General features: G+C 43.0%; 1 protein-coding gene across 1 annotated transcript in view; it reads left to right on the forward strand.

Annotated features, from left to right (window-relative positions):
* Positions 1–11578: 11578 nt before the first annotated feature.
* CNTNAP2 (contactin associated protein 2) overlaps positions 11579–17677 on the forward strand; it is a 1620276-nt gene continuing 1614177 nt past the window's right edge. Inside the window, exon 1 of the mRNA XM_039524081.1 lies at positions 11579–11814. Coding sequence (XP_039380015.1) covers positions 11718–11814 — 97 coding nt within the window. The 5' untranslated portion in view covers positions 11579–11717. The remainder of the gene's footprint in view (positions 11815–17677) is intronic.

Consider the following 17677-nt stretch of genomic DNA (forward strand, 5'->3'; position numbering starts at 1 on the left):
GCATGAGTAAATGTCAAATAATTGGCCTCTATAACAAGGTATAATTAGCTTGTACAGAATTTATACCATGCTGATAAATTGATGACCACTCCTTCAAGTACCCGCTTCCCCGAGATCACCAAAAAACGGTACAGGTAGCATACATTTTAGTCTAATGTGCCATGGTATGGAGGTTCTAAGGAAGGTCTACAATTAGTGAATGAGCACTTCTATGAGGCATATGGTACAGTAGCTCCAAAGTGAGCCTTCGGCTACCAGGCTGATCAGACCAGATTGAGAAACTCTGCTGGAGCTCATGCAGACCTCAGAAGCTTCACTGATGCCCAAGCAGGCGTTATGCCTTCTTAGCCCATGTTGACTTCCTAAAGATCATGTAAACCTTACTTAACAATCCAACTGTTAAAAATGATTGTCAATCTTTGCCACGGCCATCAAATTAAAAACTAAATATGGAGTTTTTAGGCCAAGCTGTATTTGTCAGCATAGGCGCTGACTCCGTGGGTGCTCTGGGGCTGGAGCACCCACAGGGAAAAATTGGTGGGTGCTCAGCACCCTCTGGGAGCTCACCGCCCACCCCCCCACACCCAGCTCACCTCCACCTCTGCTCCGCCTCCTCCCCTGAGTCCGCCGCGTGTCCACTTTCCCCCCCTATCTCCCAGCGCTTGTGCCGTGAAACACCAGTTTCATGCGGCTGGGAGGAGGGGGAACATGCTCGGGGAAGAGGCAGGATGGGGATTTGGGGAAAGGGTCCGATAGAGGCAGGAAAGGGGCGGAGTTGGGGCAGAGATTTGGGGAAGGGGTTGGAATGGGGGCGGGGCAGAGGCCGGGAAAGGGTGGAGCTGGGGAGGGGCCAGAGGCTGGGGGGCGCAAGCACCCTCCAGCACTGGGGAAAGTTGATGCCTATGTTTGTCAGACTACAAGCTATAAGAGGGGGGGAAAAGTTAAGAAATGTAATAGCTGCAACCATGAGAAATTAACACAGACATGACAAAGTGGAAACAGGCATCACTGTGGGTTTTGGTTTGACTGTTTGTGTGTACTTGTTCTTATTTATTCCAGGATTAGGTCCCTAGTGTTCTAGGTGATATACAGACATGTAATAAGACAGTGCTTGATTTAAATGGAGAATTATTATCGCTTCAAATGTACCAATGAAGCAAAGTGCCTCCCCATAATAATTGGATGAAAAAATATCTGTAACATGGTTCAAGAGGGCTCTTGACCCTAGTAATATTATAATATAGAGTAAATGATATTTTACAGCATTTGTCTGCATAGATCTGTATGCTCTTTATGACAGAGGCAGATAACTATGGTAGATTAGTAAGGTAATGGAGATGGATGTGTGGACAATGTTAAAATGTAGGAAATATTTATTCATTCAAATACTTAAATGGCTTCTTATGCTTCAGTCACTCTAATGTATTACTTTGCTAACCTCCCTGTAATCCCTTCCAAAATGTAGTAAGTAGATAATGAGACTACATAGCTGGTAACACAAATGATTTCAAATTAATCACTGTTTTAAAACTACCACTTATAATGTTTGCTAATCCTCTAGCAAAGAGACTCCCAAGTTGTTGTCTGTAGACCACTGTCAGTTTGCAGAGAACTGGCTGGTCAAATTCAGTCGTCTTTCTTCCTTATTTCCTGCTGCTAATTTTCATATGCAGTCTCCCTAATAAGATATGATCAGTGCTATGAGAACATTTAATGATCCCTGCTTTAGCCCTTATGTTGTAAGTTAGGCATTAGTTAACAGAGTGCTTTTGTTCTACAGATATCAAAATAAAAAGCTCCAGATCTGCATTCATTTCAAATATCCCTTTAACATTAGTTAGGGGTATTTCCCACATAATTACAACTGTTTCTGATAGCCTTACTATAGATAAGCTTGTTTTCCAACAGAGAACCTTTTTATGTGCTTGTAAATTGGCTATGATATGTGTTCCAAACCAAATGTAGTAAATCCTATTTTGGCACAGGGTTTTTATTTTTAACATATTTTTCAAGAAAATCTGTCCGATGCTCTTATACTTAGATAATTATGAACACAGAAGTTTGTTTGTTTTTGATGCTTGGAAAATAACTAATGGCTTCAGTGCTTTTTGTTTTTGTTTAAAGACCCAATAATGCTTTCTTTGTATACCCAAAACTTCCATTTAAGTCAGTGGAAGATTCAGAGGTAAAATGCTTCTTCTGTTAAGCTTAATGGTGCTTGGTTTTGGTGCTAGGTTTTCATCCTAGACGTACAAAGAATGCAAAACAAAGTCCCAAATCTGGAAAGTAAACTTCATGTAATTGGTTTTGGCAATTTGAAAACAAAAAGAATGTTTATTAACTGTGAGAAAGTTTACTGTTGCCCAAATTCTACCTTCACTCACAAGGCTCCAACTCTCAAGAATGTGCAACATTAGTATTTGTACAAAAATGGGCATTTACATGATGCAACAGATTGACTCAAAAAGAGAGAGCTTTTTAGGTTACTAGAGCAAAACATCCCATCCTCCCCACTCCCCTCAGGAATAGAGTAGAAATCGCTTTGTATAGTAGGAAAAATCTAGCAAGGATTAATCCACATTTTTTAAATTATCTGAATATTTCACAATGGAATTCTGTTACATGATTAGGTTGGTTAAACTCCCTTATGATCAGTATGATCCATATGATGACTGTTGATCCAAACTTATAATACTTACGCAGGCAAAATCCTATCCTGTATGTAATATGTAGGCAAAACTCCCACAGGTTTCAATGGAAATCTTGTCTGCCTAGGAATATACAGGAAGATGAGGCTTCAATTGGCTTATTTGCATGAGTAAGAACTTTAAGATAAAACCATTCATATAAGTCAATAGAAATAGTTTCTCAAATCCAGACATACATGGAAGCAATGTTTCCAGCTTAGGAGAACAGAGCAAATTATTGGGGTTTTGGAACAAAATACAATTCAAATAAATAGAATTGTTTTCCTAAGTGGCACTTCCAAATACTTTCCTCCTTTTACTTAAGAGCATGTGGCCTAAGAAAAGGTGCAAAATTCTTTCCTAGTTATGGAAACATCTAAGAAAATCAAACAAGCAATGCTTACATGAGGGATCAGGGGAACTGAGTTCTGGAGAGGGTGCTAAAGCTATCACAGCAGAAAAGGGGACATGTTTGGGGAGAAGACTGGTGAATCTTGAAGGAAATAGAAGTATAGCAAATTGGGCTGCTCAAACAAGTGAGCAGCAGCAGCCATGTTATATTTTAAGATAAACAACTTCTCCCACTCTTGATTTTAAATGTGGCCCCTTCTCAGCTCAGAATACAGCCAATAATAAGCCAAATGCAGGAGGCTTAGAAATAAAATGGAACAACAGACACATGGACATCTATTATCTATGTAGTTATCGTATTTGTTCTTCTTCAGTGAAAAATCTCCATGTTCCCTGTACGTGCCCCTCATTGCAGATTTTGCATCGATTTTGTGGGATGTCTGAACCAACCAGGTAGTTTCTCAAAGAGCAATACACTTAGGGTGACCAGATGTTCCAATTTTATAAAGACAGTCTTGATTTTTGGGGCTTTTTCTTATATAGGCACCTATTACCCCACACCCCTGTCCCGATTTTTCAGATTTGCTATCTGGTCATTCTAAATAAACTGCAAGACAGCCTCAAACCTGGTGATTTGTGCAAACAATTACCTCTACAACAGCCAGATAATAACCTGAATTTCTGTATGTTTTTTGTGTCAAAGATAGAGTAGGAATGAGATTTAATACTGTGAGTAAGCTTTCTCTTTGTTTGTAATATGAAAACAAAGTGCAGGGTCAGGTCTAGTTTGTGTCCATGAGGCACACTGTATGACTTTGGATTCTTTTTGATAGACCAGAGCTTGCAGTATACATTGTAGGATGAATAAATCAAAGTTCTCCAAAATATGAGTCTAAAGTTAGATTCCTAAGTCCATATTTAATCTTCTAAATAAGTGGCTTGACTACAAAAAGTGCAGAGAACTCAGTAACTTCCCTTGACTTAAATGGGGGCTCAGCATTTTTGAAAATCGAGGAACTTTAATTTATGAACCTCATGTTAGAATCTGGTGTTGGAAAATCTTGGCCACAAGACGTACAAGAATGGAAGGAAACACATTACTTTTCTGTGTAAGGTTAACTAAACAGAGCTTGCTATCTAAAGAAATCAAAAGTGATCATGCCAAAGTGCATGGACCACTCAAAAATGTCAGCCCACATGCTGTCTCTTCAGCTGCACGAAGACAATGTCTCTCTTCTGATAAAGAGCCCTCACCCTCCCTTTACCTACATTAGGAAGGTGAAGAATGACAGCTTCTATCAAGACTTCCTTTCCTTAAGCTTCTAGGAAAAAAAACATTTTTAAAGGTATACAGACAACCACAAGGAAGTATGTACCCTTTTCTTGTTTTTCCCTATGCCTTCCTCAGCCACAACGTACTGAGAACAAAATCCTTCTTTATAGGTAATCCTAGTGAACAACCCCCTATTTATTAATATACTCAAAGGACCATTTATAGCAGATTTTTTCCTTGTATGGAGAGAGAATTCTATGCATATAAACATAGTTTTCTGGGGGCACAGTTTGAAATATGTTACATATACCTTTCCTGTGTGAGGCATTTAAATTTACCATCACAGATATTTCGGGTGGAATTCAGATGTGAATAATTTTTAGATCTTCTGACATTCAAGGGGTACTTGGTAACCAAAAATATAAAAGAGCGAAATGTGTATGTAAGCAGAGTTGGAATGAGCTCTACCCTGACATCTGGTGGTGAGTTGTGGAAAATGACTTCAGGGGCTGATCTAGTTTGCATGGGCACACACCCCCCCTAGCATGAAGGGACTGGTTGCCCAAATGGTCACTCTGGCTGCTGTGGGACCCTCAGTCTCTTTGTTATCAGGGCAGGAGTAATAAAGTGATGTTATCCTGGTTATGGATTCAAGGACAGTAGAACTGTACTTGACATTTTAGGATGGAGGCACTCGACCTCAACTAACTAGCACTCGCTAGGCAAGGGTTCCTTAGGCCAGTGATGTGAGAGAAGCTGGGGATAGGTATGTGTACCTTGTAATCTGGGCCTTCTCCAAGAACCTTAAATACCAATTTGATCTCTCCACTGAGTAATAAGAGCTAATTTTGACTCCATTAGGAGTATTGTTACATGCTGCAGAGTTGAAATCACTGATTCCTAGGTCTAAGTATTAGACCTACTTTGGCCTAGTGGTTCTGAGAGCACCAGCACTAGGGCCCCCCTACTAACAGCTGAAGTTACTAAGAGCTGAAATCACTGAAGTCTGTGTTATTGGGGGGGGGGCTGAATATTGCTGAGTGGCTAGCAGGACTGCTAATGGAGAGGAGTGGCTATCAGGGTGGCTAGTGGAGAGGCGCAGCCGTCAGTGAAGACGGCAGCAGAACCCTATGGAGAGGTAAGGCAATTGGCCATTGACCTGAGCAGGGAAGCATGTAAGATGCCCCCACACCTCCCCCGACTTCCACTCAGGCTGGGAGATAAACTCTGCAGATAAACTTCTGAACTTTGGGGGCTGCACTGACCAAGGACAGAAACTGTGGGTGAGGTGACTGGTGGGTTGCTGGACTTAAAACCCTGAGGGGAAAAGGACACTGCCAAACTTATTTGGGGGGTGGGTCTTTTGCCAGGGCCGGCTCCAGGCACCAGCCAACCAAGCACATGCTTGGGGTGGCACCTTGTAAGGGGTGGCCAATCTTGTATTATTGAAATGGAACCCCTAGATACTTGTTGCTGCCAACTCTGACGGGCAGAAGGGTTACATGTAAATAAAAATAATGGTGTTGATGAAGATAACTGAACACAGCTTCCCTCCTGCCCCCCTATCAGATTCAGACACTTCAATTTTGTTTCATTTTCCTCCTGTAGTCCTCACTCAGCCAAAACTCCCATTGACTTCACTGGGTGTCTTGTCTGAAAAGGACTGCCACATTTGGCCTCAACAAATATTTAACATTCTTAATTGCATTTTCTAGCTTTCTGATACTGTTTTTTTCTACTTGTCATTTGTATACTGTGTGTATATATAGCCCTTTCAGAATTAATTCCATTTAGCAGACAATTCTTGACAGCCCTAGTAAATTTAGAAAGATCTATTCACTCATCAATACGTGCTTGTGTGTGCAATTCCCATTAAGCTCAACAAAAATTACTTGTGTGCAGCAAAGGTATTTTAACCCTTAGGAATCTAGCTAATCTCCAGGTGGATGTCACCTGTGGACCAGGGTTTTCCCTCCACTACTGAGGTTGTGAGGGGTGTTGTGCTGAAGAAGAGAGAGGCTCTGTGACCTTTGGGAGACAGGCCTATCTGTGAGTTTTGCCTTCATCAAATCTTGACTGTCGTGGCTACCTCACTGCTGTGAATCATTCTTTCTTTTAGCCTATACTTCTGTGGTATGCCACTGTGATGGAACATCTCCACACTGGGCTCTAAGGGGTTAATAGAGCCCTTGGGAGGCTGCACAGGAGACCGCCAATCAGAGAGGGGCTGTGAGGAGCAGCCTATCTGGACTGGGCTGGCTTATATAAGAAGGGCTGCAACACAGAGCAGCTTCAGTCACTCCCGGCAGCTTGAGGAGGACTGGTTTTCTTGCAGGCTGAAGGCAGCAAGCACCCTGGACAGAGCAGTACTGCAGGCAGAGACCTGGGGAAGGAAGTTAATAGAGCCATTGGGAGGCTGTGCAGGAGGCACCCGCTATTGGTTCTTCACCATTCCTTCAAGGCAGGAAGTAGTAGAGGAAAAATGTCACCCATCAAGTTCAGGACAGGGAAAAATAATTTTGAGCAAGTTTCCGAGAGTGTTTCCATGTAAGCACGAAGGTCAAGGATGAGCATCTGTAAATGAAAAACTGTGTGTGGAAAGAGAAAGGGTGGGGCTTTTGTGTAGGAAGGATGGAAGTACTAAATAACTTAGTGTTACACTTAAATACATATTTCCTTGTTGTATTCATTTTAGGGGTTAATGTATTACAGTTGAATGCACTGAATGATCATGTCAGGAATCAGGGCCTCAGGCAGAGCCAGGCTGTGGGCAACCTAATGATTGCAGCTGGCCTGTAGTAGGCTGTAAGATTGGCTGCCTGATGGGTTGAAGGAATCAGCGACCGTCTCTTAAGCCCAGTAGTAGTAGTAGTTCACTGGCCCCGCCTCTTCCCTTCCAGTTCTAGTCCTGCCCCTTTATCTCCCCAGCTGCCATCCTTGCCCCCCTGGTGTTTGTGGGAGGGTCATGTGACCCTTCAGGCCCCTCCTCCCCACATGTCACCATTGCCTGTACCTGTGATAGGTTTAACAGCTGCTTGTTCCCAGTCCTGCTCCTGCCTTTGATCCAGCCCACTCCCTGTGTTACATTGCTCCAGGCAACCTGGTCTTGAGTTTTAGTTCTGATTTCTGGCTCTGGCAACTGGCCTTTGATTCTGACCCCTTGACTTTGATTTCTGACTTTGACTATAACTCTGGCTCTAACCACTGACCTCCAGCTCCTCCTCTAACAACTGGCCATTACTGTCCATATCCTGTTCACTAATGTAAAACCTAAAACTGCTAAACATCTGCCAGGCTCTCTCTGTCTGTCTGTGTGTCTCTGAAATAAACTTAAGGCTTTTAAGCTTTTTGTATGAAAGATTTTGATCAAAATTAACCACCTTGTGGGCTCTAGATGTAGCTGTAGTAAACACAATTACAACATCCCTTTGGCTGTTACTAGATGGTTTAAATCAGAAACAGTCCCATTTTGGTAGGGGAGGGGGGAACTAATTACTTATGACACTTCTCAAGGTGTTAAGCCATGAAGAACCACTACTGTTGAGATCCATTAACAGTAAGATTCTTCCTTTTGTGAATGACTGTCTTCCTTTTTAATAGAATTGGTCTTAGCCAACTATATTTTAAAACGCTGGTTTATTATATTTCAGTATGTACTAGTAAAGAGTTTTAGCATGTCCTAAAAACAGGGGTGGGCAAACTATGACCTGGGGGCCGCATCCGTTTTAATCTGGCCCTCAAGCTCCTGCTGGGGAGCAGGGTCCCACTCTGTGCAGCTCCTGGAAGGAGCGGCATGTTCTCCCTCTGGCTCCTATGCGTAGCAGCAGCCAGAGGGCTTTGTATACTGCCTCAGGCCCAAGCGCGGCCCCTGCAGCTCCCATTGGCTGGGAACTATTTAGGAGCCATAGGGAAGGACATGCCGCTGCTTATGGGAGCTGCTTGAGGTACGCATCATCCAGAGCCTGCACCCCTCATCTCCTCCCACACCCCTGCCCTCTGAACCCCTTGGTCCCAGTCCAGATCACGTTCCTGCACCCCCAACCCCTCATCCCCAGCTCCACCCCAGAGCCCGCACCCCCTTCCACACCCCAACCCATAATTTCATGAGCATTCATGGCCTGCCATACAATTTCCATACCCAGATGTGGCCCTCGGGCCAAAAAGTTTGCCCCCTGCTGCCCTATAACCTCAGATGAAAGTTGCTCCAGTGCAAAGCAGTATTAATAGATGAAATAATAATACAAATTTACAGTGATATTGAGTACCTATGACTTCCACTGAGACCAGGATTTGGCCTAATGTGAACACTGCATTAACTGGTGATGTGAAACTCTCAACAGGTTTGATGTTTGCTTTGCTTATGGTAAGTATCCTAAAACTTTGCATTGATATCACAATTTCATTCTGCCTGAGCCTTCAAACTCTTAATCAGCTAAGTCATCCTTACTCGTTACAATAGCCCCATTGGCTTCAGAGTAATTACTCACATGGGTAATAAGGGTTACTCAATATTTAAAGGTTTACAGCAGGGATCGGCAACCTTTGGCACACGGCTCACCAGGGTAAGCACCCTGGCGGGCCGAGCCGGTTTACTTGCCACGTCCACAGGTTCAGCTGATCACGGCTCCCACTGGCTGCAGTTTGCCATCCCAGGCCAATGGGGGCTGTTGGAAGAGGCACGGGCCGAGGGATGTGCTGGCCACCACTTCCCGCGGCCCTCATTGGCCTGGGACAGTGAACCGTGGCCAGTGGGAGCTGCGATCTGCCGAACCTGCGGATGCAGCAAGTAAACAAACCGGCCCGGCCTGCCAGGGTGCTTACCATGGCGAGCCGTGTGCCAAAGGTTGCTGATCTCTGGTTTACAGGGTCTTGGGATGGAAATCTTGTGGAACTGACTCATGAGACTTCTGGTGTTTTCCTTCTTACCGGAGATACAAGTAGGCGTGTTTCTCATGATATATTAGTCCTATTGCTTCTGATCCAGATAGGAACCAGTGAAAAATGAATTTTGAAGCAGGGGAAGGGTCATAAAACTTCAAAAAGAATCAGTTTGAATTTGGCTAATGGTGGATGAATGTTTATTTGATTCTCCTAACAAACTTGCCTATGCCTAAAATTAGTTACTATTAAAAGCTGTGTGTGAAAGGTGTAGGGATCAGGAGGTTGCGGGAAATTAGGGGAAAGTTTCTGTGAGTTATTTTTCTTTTATACATACACTTCCCATAAACAAAATTCTTCCCAAACATAATTGAATTAATTCAAGAACATCCATGTAAGACAAATATTAATATTCCAATTTTATACTGGTTGGGGGAGAAATGGGGTGGGCAGAAAGGCTAAGGGCCTTGCCCAAGACCAGTATAAAGTCTGTATCAGGGCTGATACTGGAGCTCTGCAATTCCTCAGCCCTAGCCCTGTGCTCATATCATTAGGCATCAACTCTCTCTGCAGATCATAATTTATGTATAAAAAATTAAGGCTGGGATTCTCAAAGGGGCCTAAGATTTAGGCACACAGCACCTATTGAAAGTCAGTGAGAGTTAGCTGGAATTTTCAAAGTGCTCTAAGGGAAGTGAAACCCTAAGAACTGGTCATCTGCTTCTCCAACCTCACCAGGTATCAGCAAATCCTGGTACTGCTAGGTGACTAAGTCATAGCATATAATTTAGCTCTGTTAATTTATTCACAGAAAGATGCCAAAAATAACCTGTCCATTCTCTCTCCTTTCTCCCCCCTCCCAATCATTACTCCCCCTTTTCTAGGGCTTGTAGAGCAGTATCTGAATGAGTGATTTAACTTTTCTTTGCCCCAGCAGTTGAAGCATGAATAATCCATGTGCCCATTATTCTACCCTGTCTAGAGAGCAGTATCTTTTAGTTCCCTTTCCAAACCCCCGCCCCCCAACACGCAACCAAATTGGAGAGCAACATTTTAAACTGCCTAAAATATAGAGCTCTAGTGCTGCCAGTTTTCCTTAGTGGTTGCTTCCAGGCAAACCTTAATATTACTTGAACATGGGGGGGGGGAGGGGAAGTGTGCGTGTGTGATGATGATGATGATCCCACTGCTTAATTTGTAATGAAAGAAAGACAATTGCCCCGACTCAAGCAATTTTTTACATCCATAGCTGATGCAGCAAGCCCAGAGCTGCTGGGACTCTGAATTCCAAACCTAGAGGTGCTGGGGCTCAGCCTGGCACACGGGGTAATTCCACAATGAAAACATCTGCATTAGAGGCTTCTGCAGTCCTCCCAGCTCTTTCGCAGGCGGGGTGTTGCTCAGCCCCTCAGAATTAGGACCGCTCGGAAGACAGGCCGGATTGGGGATCCCAGGAGGCTGGAGCACAGCGAGTCTGTACCATCTCCGGGCGAAGGGGAGCAGAGCGGGAAGGGGCAAGGCGGCAGAGGAGGGCTGCCGTCTCTGTCTGTTGTGCTGGCCCGGGGAAGGAAAAGGAGGCCGGGAGGGAGGGGGCGCGCTGCAAGCTTAGGCGCCTGAGCGCCCAACTTCATCACCACGGACAGCCACCTCCGGGCTGAGTGCGCGCGGCTGCCTCCCCCGCCCCCTCGACCCACCGCTGCATGGCCCAGGGCGCCTGCCTTTTGCTTTTGCTTTGAGAAGCAGAGAAGGGAAAGGCGAGAGCAAGGGCCCCGGAGGAGGAGGCGGGAGGAGCCGGGGAAGGGAGCGAAGCAAAGGGGAAGGCTGGGGAGGATTTTCCACTCCCTCTTTTTCTTTTTTTTCCCTAGCAGCGGCTGCTGGTGTTTCCTGCTTGCTGGGAGAGGCGTGCAGGAGGAGGAGGCAGGCTCTGAGCCGCCGCCGCCGCCTCTGCTGCGGGAGCCTCTCTGGCTCTCTGTGTGTGTGTGTGTGTGTGCGCGCGCGCGCCTGGGAGTGTGCGCGGGGCTCCCTCTGTGTGTGTGTGTGTGTGTGTGTGTGTGTGCGCGCGCGCGCACTGGCTATATATACCCGAGCAGGGAGGCTATTGCAAGCGACTCTCAGCAGCGCTGCTCTATGCAGAAGGAAGGGCTCCGCTGCAGTGACAGCAGCATTAGCAACACCAACGTCTTTGCTCCCTTCCTCCCCTCTTGGCCCCCCATTCCATTCCCCGTTAGAGTGTTTTATTATTTCTCCCCGCCCCCCTCCTTGGTTCTTCCTTCGCCCCCCCCCCTTTTTTTGGTCCAAGGGAGGCGCGCACACAGCAAGAAGGGAAAGAAAAGTACTGGGACTTATCCTGTGCTGCTCCAAACCCAGAGGCAGGAGGCGAAGAGGGGGGTTGGCTTCTACCACAAGGTAAAGCCCCCGTCCCCCCTCCATTGCCTCCTCGCGGCAAAGAGAGAGGGAAGGAGGGAAAGTGGAGGAAAGCAGCTATTCTGCGGTTGGCCTTTGGAGTAAAAGGAGCCGGGAAGGGAAGGATGGTTGTGGTTCCCCGAGCCGGCTGCAGGGCAGCCCTCTTCCTCTGGATTTTCAGCAGCATCAGCTGCAGAGCCAGGACTGCGCTCCCTGCATCCCGTGAGTACCCTTTGGAAAGAACCTTGCCCACGTTCAGCTCCGCATTAAGATTCCCACGGTGACTCCGGAGGGAGGTTTCTCTGTGTTTGGGGCTTGTTTGGTTTGTTGTGTGCGGGCGCCGATGTGAAGTAACGCTCTCCTCAACCAGTCAGCGGTGCAGCTGATTTGGGTGATGCTAGTGGTAGTTGAGGGTGAAAGTTGGGAACCGGTACAGGATAGCTGGCTGGGTCTCCAGGGTGGACCTGACATTCTTTTCCCAATTGGTTGGGTTGGGAATCGGGATCTGCACAGCTGTGTGAAGGAAAAGGGAGACGTGGGCAAATTCCGCAACCAGTTTCGTGTGTGTATTTTGGAGAATAAAAAGCTTGGTATTTTGAGGGGAGGGAAAGAGCTGGTGGCTTGTCTGGAGGGAGCTGAGGCAAGATGCTGTTGTCTTGCGAGTGAAGTTTTGCTTTCCAAGTTGTGTTGGCGCTGACCAGCCATTGCCCTCACAATGAGAAGTGCTAGCGAAATAGTTAATCAGAAAATAAAATCTTGAACTTAAGAGAGCAAAGCACCTGTATAGATAGGACCGGATCCTGCTGCCAGTAATGACAGCGAGCTCGTTGATTTCAATGGGGGCATTAAACCTTTAATGTTGCAATTAGCTATTAGTTTGCAGCAAAATATTCGCAGGTAAATGTCAGTGTGAAGTACTTAGTTGTTTCGCTGTAGCCGATGCAGAGAACGTGCCTTTTGAATGGTATTTTTTAAATAGATACTGACACGATGTGTGGCATTTACAAAGGATCTGCAGTGCTAGCGGGGGAAAAGAGACATGTGGAAAACATCCTTTTTATGGATACGAACATATTAAAATGTGACTTTTTTTGCGGGGGGGATATGACCATTTTCTGGATCAAGCAGCGAATTGTTTTGGAATGTATGTTGTATGGGGATGTGAGAGAATCTCCATTTCTTTTTTTGTGGGTTTGAACAAAACTGTTGTTAGGTTTGGGATCCGGAATACAACTGTACTTACCGGACTCACTGTTTTTTTCCCCACTTCATATGGTCAGTTCTGAAAAAAAATCGAATGTGATTGTCCCTGGATTTACCATATATTTAGACCATTATATGTATTTAACCAGAGAGATAAACAGACACTGTATTGTATCCTAAGCCTCTCAGGCTATAGTCTTCAGCTGTTTTTCCCCTTTCCCTCAGGAGCAACACCAGTACAGAAGATTATGACTTTTGACTTGATTGTTCATCTCAGTTTTGTTCTGAATGTGATTTCTTCATACTCTGTAATAGGTCATTGTGCATAACTGGAATACTCAGAAAAAGACATAGTAACTTAGGTTACCATAATTCTGTTCTTGGGACATAAACTCCCATGCAGTTTTAGGTAATAGGTATTTTATAATGCCGTAGCTAATGTTTATAGTTCTGGTACAAATTTAAATTTGAGACCAACATACAGTATCTTAAAATTGTCATAGTATTTGATTACACACTGAGCATATGTTTAATATTAGAAAATGTTTGATAAGTTTTTATTAAAGATAATACTTTTAAAATAAAGGCAGGTAAAAAAGCATACTTATAATGATAAAAAGTAAAAAACGCACTGATGTGATCTTTGCAGATACTCAGTGTATTAAATTGAAAGAACACTATACACAAAACTCCTTATAGAGTATAGAGTTCACACTTATTTTTTGATTCACTAAAAGTGAAATGTGGATGGTTTATAGTTAATGGAAATATAGCTACAAACAGATATCAATCTCCCTTACCATTGGCAACAAGACTGTGAACATGATAGCATATGAAAAATGCATTCATTTCTGTTCAGAAACAGTATAGTACTTGCCATTCCCAGTGCTAGTGAAATGGTTCTAGAGTAGGCACTCATAAATCATGATGTCTGTCAGCTAACTGGATATTATCTTGCACACTTTGGTATACAAACTGATTATTTTGAGTTTTTTAATTCTGTTGTCTCCAGCTAATTGTAAAATTGAATTGATGACCATACTCTTTGAAGAGAAGCCAATTGCCTCAGTATTCTTGTTGGTTCTGGCTTGTGGAGACAGTATGAGAATACTTGTGGAGGACTGATAGACTTCATGAAATAAAAGGAATATTTATAATTTTAGCATACAACTAATTTCCACCCAAACTGTTGCTTTAGGCCCACTACTAAAAGCATAAAAATATCTCCAATGTTTCACTACAGAAAACATGAGCATAAACAATCTTAAAATTTCTAGAAAGCAGACTATAAGTTTGGTGTACTATGAATATACTAAATATTTGCATAAGAGACTTGTATCCATTATTCCCTTGTCTGATCCTGCTCCCACGGAAATAAATGTCGAATTCCCATTGGCTTCAGTGAGAGCGGAATTGGACCCTGTGTTCTCATTTTCCTTCTAGTTTCACAGATTAGATCTCAAGTTTTCATTTTCTCTGTACTTTCACTAAGCCTCTCTATTTCACTGAAATGATGCCTGTCAGTTAGTCTGACCATATATGTGTCAGTGTGAAAATAAACATGTTATGAAAGTGATAAAATATAACCCGAAGATGAATTGGGGAATCTGAGTCTGGGTGTTTAGTATAATAAGCATGCACTGAATACAAGAAACTAATATAGCATTATCCATAACCCTCCTTTGTTCATGTTTGCTTTTTAATTTGGTTGATATATTTTCAAAACCTCTTCAATAAGTTCTTCATATGGTATATTTCTGGTTAAGATTTAATAGACAGAAAGGGGATCAAAACTCTCTCAACTGTTTGAATCAAGGCTAATGAACAGCTCAACCAGGAGAGGTCATCACAAGACAAAATAACATGGAAAATCCAAATTTAGTGCTTTTTTTGCTACTTTACCTGGCTTAAGGATGTGATGGTAAGAAGAAAGTGACTGTTGAGACTAACTTTCAGTTAATACATTTTCATTACAAAAAATAATTTGCCTACTTGATAAACATATTAGGATGAGTCACTCTTTGGGTCATCTATTTCTAGATAAAAGCAACCCTAATGTAAAAGCATTGCCTCTCTCAGCTAGAACTTGTTTTCAGTGACTGTTTATGTTCAACACAAGTCAGTTCAGCACAGAGTTTCTCACTACTAAATCTGCATTTAAAGTCATATGAATGTGAATGCTTTTGCAATATGACCGATTCCACTATTTCAGCTGAAGCAGCAACTCATTTGCCCCCTTTTTACAACAGGCTGAAAACATGAATTGCTGTGTTTAGCTGTATATACATATGGAAAATGTGCTTTGTCTTCAAGTTAGTCAGACTTTCCTGCACTAGCCTCAGCTGGGGAAAACGAGGGAGGTCTGAAAAAAAACATAAAATAGAAATGTGATATCCCCTTTCAAAGTGTGAGTCATGATACAGGAAGCCTTATTTCTAGGATGGTAAAAAGTAGAAATGGAGATATTGTCTAACTCAGAGTGTTTGACTGTTGTATAGGTGGGGAGGTACAGGGAAGCCCATTAAAATGGTGTTTGGGAGTATCTTACTTTAGAAAAGAATCAGAGTAAACATTTTATACTCTGTATACTTCAAGGTGAGAAAATGGGTCTTGATTATTTTATTACATCTAACTTTGTTCTTTTCTTTAGGTCCTATTCCATAAATACAAGGAAAAGATCTTAGAGGACTTAGGCCCAATTCTACAAAACATTTAAACTTGTGCTTAACTTTAAGCATGTGAATATCTCCATCTTTATCAAAGATGTACTTATGGATAAGCACTTGTATAAGTCCCATTGAAGTAAATGGGGCTTGATTTGCCATTGAAGTCAATAGGGCTTAAGCACATTTTCTAGTGCTTATTCTAGCACTAGAAAAGGTTCAGAAAAGAGCAACTAAAATGATTAGGGGTTTAGAGAAGGTCCCATATGAGGAAAGATTAAAGAGGCTAGGACTCTTCAGTTTGGAAAAGAGAAGACTAAGGGGGGACATGATAGAGGTATATAAAATCATGAGTGATGTTGAGAAAGTAGATAAGGAAAAGTTATTTACTTATTCACATAATACAAGAACTAGGGGTCACCAAATGAAATTAATAGGCAGCAGGTTTAAAACAAATAAAAGGAAGTTCTTCTTCACGCAGCGCACAGTCAACTTGTGGAACTCCTTACCTGAGGAGGTTGTGAAGGCTAGGACTATAACAATGTTTAAAAGGGGACTGGATAAATTCATGGTGGCTAAGTCCATAAATGGCTATTAGCCAGGATGGGTAAGAATGGTGTCCCTAGCCTCTGTTCGTCAGAGGATGGAGATGGATGGCAGGAGAGAGATCATTTGATCATTGCCTGTTAGGTTCACTCCCTCAGGGGCACCTGGCATTGGCCACTGTCGGTAGACAGATACTGGGCTAGATGGACCTTTGGTCTGACCCGGTACGGCCTTTCTTATGTTCTTATGTTAAAAGTAATCACATGCTAAGCGTTTTGCTGAATTTGGCATGGCCAGACATATACCTCTGATTGTCTCTGTACTCTTCTTTTGCATTAAAATTAAAAAGAGAAACCAACAAGCAGTTTGTTTTTTAAATTTTCAGTTAACATTAAACTTGTATACTTCATGGTAGGTGACCGTAGCTGAATGAATAAACTTTATATATATATATATATATATAACATTATTTGTGAATGAATAAATGTATACGAAATATACTGCTAATCTATTATAAAATTGGTGGTAACAGAAGAATATTCTTTCACCTTACTGAAACAGTGTATATTTCCTCAGCCTCAGTTTGGCCAAAAACAGGAAAAAAAATCTGCTATTCCAAGGAGATGAAAGGCCTGTGTTTCAAAGTGCATTAACTCATGTGCTTGGACCTCCATGCACAAACTGATTGCATACGCTTACCAGTGCATATAAAGTAAGATCCAAAGCCCACTGGAGTTGATGGGAGGCTTTCCATTTACCAAATAGGCACTGAATCACTTACCTATATTATGGAATGTGCGCATGCAAAAACTATTTGTGCTTGGTATTTTTATGCAATTAATATACAAATTATCATACAGAAGCCAAACAGAAGCCATGTATTGAAAATTTTGCCGTATGGGTCTTCTCTTCCAAACAAATCAAATGTCTTTTCTGAATATTCCCTCATGTTTGTTCTTGGGTATCATTAGTGCGTGTAAGCAGCAGAAAAGGGTGTTTCATTGAATACAATAACTATATTTAGTATTTTAAACAGACCTTGAAAACTACAGCTGAATTTGTATAGCTCACATCACATTGGAGGTACGACATTCAACTTTTTTTCTGGAGAAGTTCTTTAGTTGTTTCAACTTGGATCTTTGTTTATAAGATTAAATCACATGGCATGTTCAATTTTTAGTAATGTTAGCAATATTTAAGACTTGGAAATATTCTAATATTAAAGCAATATGTTACACAAAGCCGCATGTGCCTGTGCATTCTCTTTCTCCATATATAGGACTGGTTTGCATCTGGTTAGTATGGTTTGACCTAGGTGGATGTAGCCTCCTGCTTAATGTGTGCACAATACTGAACTGCTGAGGGGGCACTGACCACCCACAGTAGCACCCTGAGCCCCACACTGTAACCCAGGCCTGGTAAGGAGTGGAAGCCAGGATGAGGGGCTGTTTTGGAGAGTGAGCCCACACAACACTCAAACAACAGTGAAAGCTCCTGTTCCATGGGTCTGGGCCCAGCTCCAGGCCAAACCTGAGCAGCACTACAATCCTGGGCTCCAGCTCACAAAATGTAAGGCCCAGCCGGTCTTGAAACCAGGCCTAGGGAGCTGCCAGGAAGGAAGCACCTCCACGTTGCCACCCAGGAGCAGCTGTAACCAGCTTGTCCTCCACACC

This window comes from Mauremys reevesii, linkage group 2, assembly GCF_016161935.1.
Source record: "Mauremys reevesii isolate NIE-2019 linkage group 2, ASM1616193v1, whole genome shotgun sequence".
NCBI lineage: Eukaryota > Metazoa > Chordata > Testudines > Geoemydidae > Mauremys > Mauremys reevesii.